Source organism: Genypterus blacodes, unplaced genomic scaffold, assembly GCF_046128005.1.
Source record: "Genypterus blacodes isolate CSIRO-AG114 ecotype Tasmania unplaced genomic scaffold, CSIRO-AGI_Gbla_v1 ptg000094l_1, whole genome shotgun sequence".
Taxonomy (NCBI): Eukaryota; Metazoa; Chordata; class Actinopteri; order Ophidiiformes; family Ophidiidae; genus Genypterus; species Genypterus blacodes.
The window spans coordinates 1353698-1367540 of record NW_027466898.1 but is presented as its reverse complement, the minus strand read 5'-3'; the positions used below and the strand labels follow the sequence as shown (position 1 = coordinate 1367540).

Sequence of the window (13843 nt, the reverse complement as noted above, 5' to 3'; positions counted from 1 at the left end):
CTTCCATAGCCTATACAGCACAGCCAGAGAGTTGTATCAGTTTAGCGACATTGTTGCATTCTCATTGGTTGATTTAGTGCAAAGCCGAGTGCGATTTCAGTGTTCACAGATGCCTCCAAGAACCAACCCAGAACCGGGTTGGTTCAAGAACAACAAGAACTCAAAACGTCTGCATAGACAGTGGCTAAATTGCAAAACTGCCGTGAAAGTCTCCTGTAAATTCAAAATCATCTTAAATTCATGATTATGGCGTTCGTGATTTAGCTTAGAGGCGTAGAGTGCATTTTCATCGGTCATGACATTTTGCTTCATTGGACCATAGCTCATGTTCACTAGAGCAGATTACAGGTGACTGTTATTGAGGTCAGGATGAAGGTCAGCCAGAGACAATAGGTCTCTCTAGGAAAAAACAGGGAATTGATTAAGCCATGAACCAGGTAAGGAGGGTGCAGCTGCAGTAAGTGGAGGAACGTTTGTATATGTGGGTTTTGTTCACAAGAGATTTGTGTAAGTGCATAAAGCACTGAGCTATGAAGCGAAGCTGTTTGTTAATTTACAGGTTAGAAATTGTTCTGGATTGTTCTCATCTATGTTCATGAGCCTGACTGAAAGAATGAGGTTGCTGATACAAGTGTCCCAGATTAGTCCAAGGCATGACACTTTGCATTTAACTTGCTAACGAGTTCAGTCAGAACGTTTACATCCATACAATATTCTGTTTTCTGTCTGTACAGCAATTCAGGCAATAGGGTAAAGTAAACCCCACCCTGTATGTGTATGTGCAGAATGGTTACACCGAATTTAATCCACATTTTACATGTTGTTAACACATCTTAGAATAAATTAATCATCTACTGTAGGTGTGTTACTCTCTGAATATGACTGGATTCATTAAGGCCAATTTTCTAAAGCAAATGTTCTGCATATTGTGTTGCATTCCTCTAACAGTATTCGGTTTCAAATGGCTACAAAGCAAGAGATGAAGTGAGGCTATGGGGAGAAATCCATCTGGGTCGAGCTCCTCCCCGACCAGGAGACTTGGAAATTGCTTTTTCTATTTGCTGGGTTTCAGTCTAATGTCACTTAGCCAGAAAAGGTGTAGTTCATCTTCAACCATTTAAGTTGAACTCCAATGACATTGACAAAGTAATTTTACTTTCACAGCCATCAGCCTTCTTCACAGACCTTTGCAGATGGGAACATCGTGTTGTTATTGTCATATTTATAGTAGTCTGACAAGTCCTTAATCACAGTGTGAATAGAGGAGTGCAGTGACAATTGTGTTCCATTGTTGTAGATTAAATTATTATTCACTCCTGATAGGTCCATAATAAAATAAAATAGAAATTCCACAGCACTACTGGGACTCTTCTGTTGGGATCAAAGACTCTGCATTGACTATTTTGTCCAAGGTGGTTCCTTAGATTAAAGCTCATCTAGTCTTCACCCCTATGAATATGCAAATGTAGACCACTCAAAAATCAAAACTGATTCTAACTACGTGAATTTGAAGTTTCTGAATGCAAAGTAAGTAACAAGTAAAGCAGCATCCATCAGAAAGCGTTTACTGAACCAGCTGTATAAAATCACATGTTTCATAATGCTGCATTTTGAGAGAAACTAAGCTGAGGACTGACTCATGTCACTTTATGTCTGCAGAATTATGAGACACAAGAGACTGCAAAATGTTTGCTGCAAAAGGACTCCCACATAAATTAAACTGCGGGACTCTTTCCCCACTCAACCACTCCACATACATTTCCTTGACCACCACTGCACTCCACTTTCCACTCAGTAAACCCAAACTTAGCTCACTATCTTGATAAATGCATATGGCAATCGCTCTCCTGCTCACTAATGTCATCGTCTTTGAATGTCTTTTATTTGGCATTTCCATTTATTTGGGGTGACTTTGATCAAATATTTTGTGCGCTGTTTTTGGCAGTGTTACTGACTAAGGAAGATTGTTGGATCACATACATCAGTAGACGACAGCTCATGGCTGCGGGACTTGAGCAGAAATGGAGCAGTATTAATGCAGCTTTTGGTAGAACTTGCTCCAGTGAATTTCAGCTTGCTCTACTCCTCACTCCCTCACATTGCACACACATGCTCTGGTTGGTATTGTGTCACCTCCTTAAAAAACCCATGCAAATGATATCCAGCTCTACTCTTTGTCTTTCTGTCAGAATTCTCGAATAAGTGGATGGAAGCTCCGTCACTGAATGGCAACTGTACAATCCACCATAACCTCTCCAACAAGCTGCACTCTGACTGTGAGCTGGAGGATTCATGTTTCTGCATCACGCTTTGGTAAATTGAAGGAATTTGCATATTGGGCCATGGTGGGTTTAAACTACATTGTGATATCACATACTGTGCTTCTACACACATAGCACACTTTTGGGGATTCTAAGCAGTGACAGTGACATCTCCTTCCTTCCAAAAAAATAATGAAAATAACTTCCCTCTAACAAATGCAGATTTCCATTATCCATGAACACCAGAGATCTTGGACAGACAAGGTCAGTATATTAGTGTGTATGTCTGTGTTGTTGTATGTTACAGTATTAGACAGCAGCATCTCTAGATGTCTCCTCCTTCACCACCAGCTCACTAACCACACAATACTGCCTGCGAAATGTGTTATTGTGTGCCGCTGACAATTTGTCAAAGCTTGTGCTATATGTGTGTGTGTGTGTGTGTGTGGGTGCCGGTCACAAACACGGACATCCCACCAACTGCCCCTAATTACACACTCTGCCCCCTGATACACAGCACAGACAGTCTGACCAATGTCTTGCAGTGAAACCCAAACAGGTATTATTGTGATGGCAAAAGCTGCAGCATCACAGCTTTGCCAGTGGACAGCTCATTGAACCCACTTCCCACATTATCAATCAATATCTGCTTATGGCAATGTGTGGCATTAATTACAGACTGGCCTAATGTTTGTTGATTTTATTTACAAAGGGGTAATTTGTCTCATTTTGCTTACTTGCAAATATGACATTACAAATGAATTCCACACAAGCTGTGAAGATATAGTAAACCTATTGTAAAAACATTTAAGATTATGCTGAATACATTTAACTTTCGTACGTGTGTGTGTGGGGGTGTGTGAGTGTTCTAAATTAGAAAATACCTTTGGTGAGAGGAGATACTGATCAGTCCATATATGGTATGTCCTCCTGAGTCCCCCGTTTATTTCAGCACATAGCAATACTTTGACTAATGGCCCCCTAGGTTGCCGTGGCAACACACAGGTAAGTGGAAAGGAGTGCTCACTTTGCCACGCAGCATGATGCTCATTTCTATAACTGTTGACCTATAAAACGAACACCCACCAACATGAGGAGGCTCCCGTATACATTTTAGACACCCCCCTCAATATGTCTGTGTGTGTGTGTGTGTGTGTGTGTGTGTGTGTGTGTGTGTGTGTGTGTGCACAGGCTTGTGTTGGCTGATTGCATATGCAAGAATGAATAACCCCTATAATCATTTGAATATGCAAGTTTTGCTCGGTTCTGTGGTCTCTGCCCAAGTGTGTGTGTGTGTGTGTGTGTGTGTGTGTGTGTGTGTGCCTGTGTGTGCATGTGTGGTTGTGTAGTCTTTCACTGCTTGCTTGGAGTTGTCAGCAGCCCACATCTAGCTCTCTCCTCTTTCGCACTCTGACTCCTTCAGCCAAACTTCCACCTCCTCTCTGTTACAGTCCCTCTTTTGTTTTGTTTTGGTGATGTATTCCCATCTCCTCTGCTCTCACTCCCCCCTCTCCCTGGTCTACTGCGTTGTTTGTCACCCTTCACATTTCTAACTTCCTCTCTCCCCTTTACCTCCCATCCTTCTTTCATGCTCCCTTCATTCTCCCTGTGGGCTTTGTTCTGTCTGATCCATCAGAAGCTGCAGACAGCTGTCTATTCCCTGCAGGGAGCCATCACAGGGATTGACCATATGGGGGGAATAGCGATTGTGCTATCTTAGTTTCCATTGTTTGCTTTTTTCATTTGCAGCCACTTCAGAAACAGTTTTTAATGGCTGGTCCCTTTGGCTTTTTTCATTTTGGTCTTTGATAAATGTTTTGGCCAGCATGCTCAGCTTCTGTTGGTGGGGGGTGTGGGGAGGTGGTGCTGAGGGGAAGCAGTTATTTCTGTGACAAAGCCATGGACTCACGAGGTGTGTAGAAGGATCATTAGGGAATAATGTGACAGTCTGCCGTTTTGTTTTGCATGCTTGTGCTGTTCAAAACATGTGTCTTTAAAGGGAAATGAGGCCAGCAGCTTCTTTTCCTCTCATATGTTACGATGATGGAAACTGCCAAAAGTTCAAACAGAAATATATTGTTGATTGTAGATTGTGGACTATATACAGCCAGCTTCTTCCTTCTTCTTCTACACGATTCTCACACACTCCTCCTTTTTACAAAGGTCAAATTCATTTTGCATTAATTAATCTGCAGTTCCTATTAGAGTCTAATCAGAATCGAAAAATGTTCACGTCACATTTGATGGCATGCAGAGTTCCATGTAAATATTGACACACAGTCTTCTTCACTGACAGACCAAAATAAAGTGATATCTTATTTATAAAACCCAATCCCGACTCCTGTGATAAATATTTTAAATATGTAAACATTTGATTTAATGTTTTTAGGGCAACTGGCAACAACATAACTATAAGTTTATCTTTTTACATATTAAACGAGGAAGAAGAAGAGGAAGAGGGATCACATTATTCATCTTCTGGTTATGTGTAAAAGTTTCTAAGATAAAAATAATTCCTACTGTTACTATATAACTGTAACTTTAATTTTAAGTTCGACCTGCAGTTTCCCACGTTTTAAGCTGCAACTTTAATTAATATTTTCTTTTTACAATTAGGACATGGCTGGATAATCATGCTTGTCGGTGTCCTCAGTTCCATTGTTCCTATCAATCAAACAATAAGTCATAATTAGAATCCTTCAGACAGGGTTTTGGTTGTATGGAACCTTTCACACACGTCACTTTTCTCATCTGTCTCCTCAAGGTGAATGCCATTACCACATACTGAGAAAAGATGATTATGTGGGACTTATGGCATGTATGTGGTGACAATGACTAATTGTCGCCGGCTTAAAAAGGCAATTAATTACAGAAAAAAAGAAACTTGAATACATTAAAATGTTAAGTGTGTTATATGTATGTGTGTATGTGTGTGTGTGTATGAGAGAGAGAGTTTTCAGGGTAAGTGGAAGCTAGAGAGTCAACCTAAGATTATGGTAGATGCATTCCTAAATTGTGTTTTACAATGGCCATCATTTGTATGTCAGCTCTATTGGCTGTTCATGTGTCAGTGGGTGAGTGTAGGTGTGTGTAAGCGCGTGTGTGCTTGCCAAAACGCACAGCACTTCATTACTTCACTACATGGACACGGAGCATTGCTCTCCCTATCCTCTTCTCTTCTTCCTCTGCTTGTACCTCATATCATGTATCCCTCAGCTCGGCGTTAACCTGCTTCTCTCCTTCCATTCAGTTTTCTGCTTCCCTCTTTCAACTCCAGGGTAGTTGAGGTGGAAGCTGACAATCAGGTCTGTCCGCGCACGATAAGCTCCCTGAACAGATGCGTATGCGAATGGCTGCCGGGGCCATCAATGGGTCCCAAGACCACTGGACTCAACACCGAGGCCCACAGAAGCCAATGGCACTAGATCAGATCCTTCACTCCGACTGAAGTACTGAAAACCCTGATTGGGTTTACATTCTGTTTTCCCAAAATGTCTCAAAGGAAAGACTCATGTCACTGCTAAACCTTAGAGGTCACGGCCAACAGGGCTTGGGGTATAAAAATAAACAAACTGAAAGAAACACTGATTGAATATGTTAGCAATAAAAAATACATGTGAGAATCTTTCAACTTTGTTTCTATGATTTGTTTATTTCAGGTACCTAGGTAATGTGGTTCCTTCGTGTTCTTCTGCATTGGCTACAGACTTCTGGACCACCTTCTTCTTCTTAGTATTTGTGGGAAAACATAATGCTTGTTTTAAGATATACTGTACGAGACATATTAAGATATGATAAGATAGTACTTTATTCATCCCCTGGATATCTAACAGCAGTAATTCAAGGTAAGTGGTTTTGCTGTTTATACCTGAGGAAGAAGAAGCCACTCAAGCAAGAGCCTGACATCTTTGAGACACTACAAGTGCAACACTCGACAATAAATATGGTTTTATTGCCAACCACTGAACTGAAGAAGCTGTTTGGATGCGTGACACTTCGGAATCGGAATCGAACTGTTTGATACTGTGTAATGTGCATTTCTTGTATACTGTACAGTTTCAGTAGTTAACGGTAAATAACATGATTTGGATTTATTTGATTTCAACAACAAGCACTTTGATTGTCCTTGTTTTTGCCAGCATATAACACTTTGTTGTTGTATAGAGTATTTCCCAGGTTACAACAGGACACCTTCTTCTTGATGTCTTTCCACCCGTGAGTCTGTTCTTTATATCTTACACTACGGCAAAGCAATAAAACAGGCATTTGCTCTTGCAGTGACTGTACACTCACTTCACCTTTTCATTATCAAGACAAACATGCAGTTAAGCTTTTTGAATTGTATCGCCCACATCATCAAACAGAAGACATGACCAGACCCTGGATTTCACAATATCTAAAGTTACAGGTCTGAAGAAGAAGATCAGTTACACACTTCAGTTACTTTACCCCTGACATGACAAAAATTCAATACTGCTTAAGCTCGGTATCCAGTAATCCACTCTGAATGAGCTCTCTGATCTAATAATCTAATAGATGAGTCTGTGCGAGTCTATAACCATCAACGCTGAGATGGCTCCCATATAGTGTTTTCCACAGGAGTAGCAGTAACCATTGATAAATATGTAACGACCCGGGCCTCATTTTATTCTCACTTTGCCAGTCTGATGAAAATATTTGTATGCACCATTTTCTTCTATGACTTCCACTCAGCACCTAAAGACAGAAAAGGCAACACAAACCCATCTGAAACCATGGTTACTGAAGACTGTCAGAGGGGGGACTTACGAGAGGGTCTTCTCAAGTCGTCCCCCAGGGGAACCGATGATTTCTCCAAGGGTACAGAAGGTCTGTCCCAGAAAGTCCTAGAGGGAAAATATGGTTGATGAATCACCTGGATGCCAGAATTCGGTTTAGCTGCATGGGTAATGAAACAAGAGACTGTCTGGCTTCCCAAACAGGCTCTTACTCCGAGGCAGCATAATAAAACTCTTGACATATTCCTAAAATGACTGCAAACACAAATCTCCAAGTCACCTCTGCATGTTGATGAGCCCCATTCATTTTGAGAGTTCTTGAACAAGAGACCCAAGTCAATTCTTTACTCAGTTTGCAATGGGAAGCAGCTTATTAAACTATATGACCATTAAATAAATAGCTGGAAACATGAATGGACCTCTGTAATTTAAAAGCAGGATAACACCACAGAGTGTAAACTCCCTGGAATTCATAAACGATTAAGAAATCAACAGGGATGGTAATTAAGGTTTTTAAAGTTTCACTTTATACTGACCATAAAACCTTTAATTCATGCATACCCTGTGGTGGGATGATTTCTTGTCTTATTACTCTAAGTGCAAAGGGACTTGTCCTCAGAGTTCAAAAGAAGTGCAGCAGACAACATGTTCTTGACTTTACAACCTGGTCACACAACTACAAAGCAAAACATGTGGCACATTAAAAATCAGAGGAATGACACCACGCAATTAAACTGTGGCACGACAACAAGGGAAGGGCGTCTGGTTTCTTTAATGTTGAAGTGTGGGTGTGGGTGAGCGGGTGCAGGTGCCAGTCCTGCCCCTGGAAATGCCCTGACTCACACACATCTGTGGCAAGGTGCATTGTCAAACATCTGGTTTCTCGCTCTGGCAGAGTTTTGACATTGCTTGAGTGACAGATAAAATGCAGGCGCACTAAAGAGAACAACAGGGTGGAACATTCTCAAGTTGGGGGCCGTGTTTGTCCTTGATGAAAACAAGATAAACCACTAAGAAAACTGCAGAAAGAAACACAATGAAGAATTTTGATCTGACAACATAGAATTACAAACTCGAAATGAAATGACAGATTTTTATGGCTGATAGGAGTAACACAACACAATCTGCACAGTGACCACTCACCTTCTGCTCTCCCACATGGTTTGCATAGCCGGAAAGAACACATAATATTCAGACGTCAAGCCAAGGTTTTGTCAAGGTTTTATAATTCTGAATGAGATTTTAGTCATTGTGTAGTTTTAGCAGAATGAGTAATGATGAACACATAGTGAAAATTTGAGGGCCAATGGGAGTTGTTAACCATGAGTCAAAACCGTCATTTTTGTTTGACATACAGTACTTACGTGTTTGGAAATGTTACAGCTTCTGGAGTCCACATTGTACCTGCGAAAAACAAAAAGCTGATGGGATTGTGTCGGAAAGACTTGTGATATCATAGAAGGTTCAATAATGCCTTAATAGATTTGGGGGCTAAAGGTACAATAATGTGCCTGTGTGGTATAACTTAAAACAGGCACAAGGCACATCTACTACACATCCCATTAAATAACAAATCATACTTCTTGGGCTTGATTAAAGGTCCAGAGGCACGTAAGTGATCTTTCCAGTCTATTGATTGAGGATAACAGGTAGCTGAACTGAACAGAATGGCCAAGTGGGCAGACTGACAGTAATTTAATCAATGGGACTGGGAAATGACCTTTCTATAAGTATGCATCATGATTGGACATACAGACATATTGGACCGATTATATATCCTGTCAAAGATGCAGAATTAGCTTTTCACCAAACACAACGCCATAGAAAGACCTTGCTTCCTTGTATACATCTGCATAGTGGAGACATAGCAGTGGCTCTCAATCCTGATAAGCAAGATCAGGGAGGCAACAGATGTATTTCAAGCAGGGAGAGGTGGAAAATATGGTATGCTGTGGTCCACTATTGAGAACCACTGAACTATATCATAGGCACTAAAGGGAAATGGATCCATACTAAGAAATCAATGGTTTCAGATTTGTGCAGAAAAGGGAATAAAACTCAATCATGTCACTTACACATCAAACCTTAGATTCTGTTTCTCCTCAAAGAAGAAGTCTAGGACAAATTTTCGGACAAAATCTGGATTCCGGGTGTTTTCAATCACTTCTGTCCTGCCAAACTACAAAAAACAAGAGAGAAGGCATTGATTAGTGGTAATAGCGATATTGATCCAAGATGTGCTGTGATTAAGCTTGGATCAAGGTAAGTACATCAGAGGAATTAATGAAAACTGATGATGTTTCCAAGATTCAGAGGCAGCCCTTATTATAATTCCAAACATGGCTGGAATACGTAAATAGACTTGAAAACCCCCAAACACATTTTCCTTATAACAACATCTATCACCTCATAACCCATGCTTCTGTGTGCTAATGTTTGTGTCCCCAGAGAAATTGGAATGCTGTGTTAGGTGCCTGCACTCTACCTTCTGAGCCCATAGAGTCCAGGTCCAAGTTTCCCTCCTGGGCAGGTTTGCCTCTCCATCTCCCTAACAATCACAGCAGTAACCCCCCCCCCCCCAACCCCACACCCCCCACCCCCCACTCTGCCTCCCTCGCCTCAGTGGCCCGGCCCGACAGCACCATGTAATGAGCTATTGATCCTGGCACTGCCTCACCACAGCCTCAATACTTCGACTCGTGTCTTTAGTGCCCAACACACATAATCCTGGCTATCAACTCCATCCCTGTCCTATCCATTACCAAGGAGTAGCATAGGAGTTTATTGGACCACAGGATCTGCCTCCTATATCGACCCAAAAGGAAAATCCCATGATATTTCCTTGTGTTTCTATTTCTGGGGCTGGCTGCTGTTGGTTTATGATGTCACTTGGGTGTGATTGGCTAATGGGTGCAGGGGCTTTGTATGGGATTGTTCTATGAATGGTTCCGTTACTAGTGGAGATGATGTGTTTCATGTTTGTGGGGTCAAAGAAGCGGTAGGAAAGGACATATCTAAATTCATCTTGGGCTGTATAATTTATGAGGGAATATTCAAAAGGTTAAATTTACATGCATCTCTAATTATTTTCATGTAAAGCTCAGCCTTCTACTGCGGGGACCCTTGGGCACAGATGGAAAAAAAAAGACTTGTGTGACAGTTCATGGCCACTGATTAGTGAGAGTGGAATATGGAAATGTTTTTGGGATCAGGGAAAACTTAAAGAGATATGTTTTACTGACAATATTATGCATGAAAAAATAATAAATGTATTAGAATATATGTTCATTTGCATTTTTTATTTATTTTTTATTTTTTAGCAATTTATTTAAAAGTCAGAGGAGCGAAAATGCTATCATATAGCTTTTGAATGTTAGTACTAAATGTATGTTTGTATACTGCTGAATATTGAGAGCAAACCATAACAACAATAACACTGCTTGTATAAAGGGGAAAATGTCTGTGCACAGCTCAATTTAATTAATAAAAGGAAAAAGATTTATACTTTATTTGATAATGTTTTCATGCATTTCATTCATAAGGTCGCAGACCCGTACAGGAAGTGGTGTTTTGCGACATGAATGCGCCTTAACTGATATTTATATGCTGTAATGTGACTCAGAGGGGGCTCCATACTTATCTGATCAATAACAAGCAAAGTTTACACTGCAAAAATAACCTTGAGGATATTAAGGGGACCGAACCACCTCCACTTATAATAACTACCACTTGAGTAATGTCTCCCTAATATGAGTCATCAGTGATAGTCAAGTAACATGCTTATTTGCAGAAATACAAGTCAATTAGTGGGGAAATTCACACTGTGTTGCAACATTGACTAAAGAGTTTACATGACTCACAAGTATAGAGCTTTGCCAGTGACTATAGAGCGTACTGTCAAATTGATATAACAAAACATATAGAATATGTTGGTTTTTGTGTTCGTGTTCTATGTGTTTAATAACGAAAACCTACAGCTGCAGTAATATAAAACACGCCAGCTGATTTTTTAAAGTTGTAAGGCATTTTACTTATTTAGTTAGCCAAGTGCACTGGAAATTGGATTTGCTTGTAAATGTATTTCGCATAATCACGGTTTGGTGGTTGTTTGTTTGCTTGAAAGTGTGTGTGTGTGTGTGTGTGAGGGAGCAAGTGGGAGATTTGAATTTACTAGTTTACTAGTTAAATGTCCTGCGCTAATTTACTATGTGGAGTCCTTGCACACTGTCAACGGTTTTGACTTATTCAGTTGTAAACAATGTGTCCCAGGAGCCTGTTTCAAGCACATACAGCATATGTATAACAAGTAAGATGCCTTGCAGTGTGGCATTCAAGATAATATGAAGCGCTTATCTCCCAGATTTGACTCAAACCTTAAAACACCACACGTAACATATAAAGCCAAAGCCAAAATTCAATCTCCAAAGATTTGGAGATTTGATTCCTGCAACCTATAATTCTAGATGTGGCCCTTCTCTTTGGGTTGGCACAGATCAAAGAGAATCTCCCCATCTCAGCTGCCTTAACAGAGGGAAGACACAAGCATATTTTCATGAGACTTAATTTTGGCTTTTTTGCCTTGCTTGTGGATGGAGTGGGGAAATATTCACTGTGTTTCCCAGTGTTACAGGGAGAAGATGCCTCCAGTGAGAACAGTTATAAATCACACAACAGCGATGTCACAGGTTTGTTACAAATATGTCGTGATAATGTGAGAATTGTGACAATCAGGGACCAGTTGCCACTTTCCATTGAAGCATAACATTAGACATGTCGGAAATTGTGACTTAGCTTTTCATACAAAGTCAAATATTTCCAAGATGTAAAACATTGCGTCAACAGCAAACAAAGGCTTGTCAGGGTTCCATTCAAATATAATTATGTGCTCATGGTGTCAATATGTGTACAGCTGGCAGCAATGTGTTTACACTGCTGATTGCAGTGCAATTCATGCCGTGTTTTTGATTAAACGCTGCTACATGGAATAAAGAAATGTGAGGAGTCTTAAGGTGAACGGATCAGCAGCAGCAAAGCCCCCACTGGCATATCAAAGAAAGGAGATGACTAAAAAAGAAAATAACTAAAAAATACATTTTGAAGGCCAAGTAGAGAAAGGAAAAAGGGAAAATGAGGTTGTCCGTCTGACGCACATGAGCATGATTGAGTGTGTGAAAGATTTGAAGGGAGAAATTGGTGAATTTAAAGCAGCAGCAATGAATGGCTTGTCACATGACAAACCAGAGTGACAGACAGCAAACAGACAGTGCATACTTAATGAGTCCCACAAGGCATCTATCACTTTCCCAGCACAGCCCAGTCATTATGTGAATTCCTCTTCTCTATTATATTTGACCTGCAATAACAAGATGGTTATTTATTTATCTTCCAATATTAAATCAAAAGCCTTTGTCAGGCTTTTTTCTTATCTGAGGCCATTTCAGTCGTTACTCTTGTGTGGGCAAGAGGAGAATCTGACACTTCCAATTTCTCTACGACAGTATTCTCCAGGGGTTCAGTTGCCTGTGCAATTCATTTTAATAACCCCATTCTTAGCCCACACAGAATATTATTGGCATTTAAATGCATCTTGGAGTAAATGGCTGATATATAAGAGTCCTGAAAGGAACTGTGTATTTAAAACACACGCTGACAAAAATATGAAAAAAAGTTTTCCCTTACCTCCCTCCACTCTTTAGTCCCAACAGCTTGTAAATACAGCACAACCACTGGAGGAGAAGAAGGAGACAAATCATATTTATTAAACCGAATCCTGGCTCCAGTGTTACAAAATGTTAGACGTGACAACATGCTTTGCTGTAATGTTTTATGGGAAAGTGGTAACAACTTTACAATTGCTTTATCTTATTACATATTGATAGAAAAAGGAGAAGAAGAAGAAGAAGAAGAAGAAGAAGAAGAAGAAGAAGAAGAAGAAGAAGACTCACAAAAATCAATGTGCATTACATCTAATTGGGGTTGAAGCACAGTCAATATTTCCATAAAGTAACACTTCATTGCCATTGTTAAGCCGGAATTGCTTTTCATTATTTGCCCAATCCATTGTAATCAAATCACAATTATATTAGTCATGGTTATTCTACAAAAAATTAATTCTCTTTAAACAAATTATTATCCTCTGCACCACATGAAACATGTTGCTTGGGAACCACCATACTGGTTGTGTAGGAGCCAAAAGAGGTTTTCAAAATAAAAGTACCCTTAGTGAGTGGCAGTAATTACAGCATGGCTCCTCCAAAAAAGCCATTATTTGTTGTTTACAGTTTACAAACTCACATGGAGATCTGGGGTCAAAACATTACATTGGTCGCTCAATGTGAAATGTTGCTTTGACAGTTTCTGCACAAATTTGCGAGGTTGCAGAAGCAGACCAATTATAACCAAAAAAGTATATAGTTTTGTCATGGTGAGGTCCACACTCAAAGACAAACACACCGCATGCACAATCCATAACCAACCAAGCAAACAGTGCCCAGAAAAGTCTCTCATGGGGCGTATTAATTACTGGCCAAGTATTGCTGTTTATGTCTGGACGGCCACCATCAGCCACTCTGCGTCTGTCTCAGGTTTGGACATAAGCTTTAATGAACTTCAGTCTGTCTGGACTAGTGGATGATTAAAACCACATTTTTGTCCTAATGAGCAATTAACGATGAGGAGATAACAAAGAAAGGGCATGAGGCAGGCCACCTTGGGAACCCAATCTTTACAGAAAAAACTATCTTTTCTTTGTCTTAGCGTTAACTGGGATAGCTGAGAGCATACGGAGCTGAAGCAGACTCCTTGGAGAAAGAATAATATTCATCA

The 13843-nt window shown here is 40.2% G+C and overlaps 1 protein-coding gene across 2 annotated transcripts in view; it reads right to left on the bottom strand.

The window, feature by feature from the left end:
* cpne9 (copine family member IX) overlaps positions 1 to 13843 on the bottom strand; it is a 55351-nt gene that overhangs the window by 27643 nt on the left and 13865 nt on the right. Inside the window, exons 3-7 of one of the 2 annotated variants that reach the window (XM_076159302.1) lie at positions 12698 to 12744; positions 9094 to 9197; positions 8383 to 8422; positions 8162 to 8164; positions 7050 to 7126 (exon numbers count right to left, since the gene is read on the bottom strand). In XM_076159302.1, coding sequence (XP_076015417.1) covers positions 7050 to 7126; positions 8162 to 8164; positions 8383 to 8422; positions 9094 to 9197; positions 12698 to 12744 — 271 coding nt within the window. The remainder of the gene's footprint in view (positions 1 to 7049; positions 7127 to 8161; positions 8165 to 8382; positions 8423 to 9093; positions 9198 to 12697; positions 12745 to 13843) is intronic. The other variant, XM_076159303.1, reaches the window with a different exon arrangement.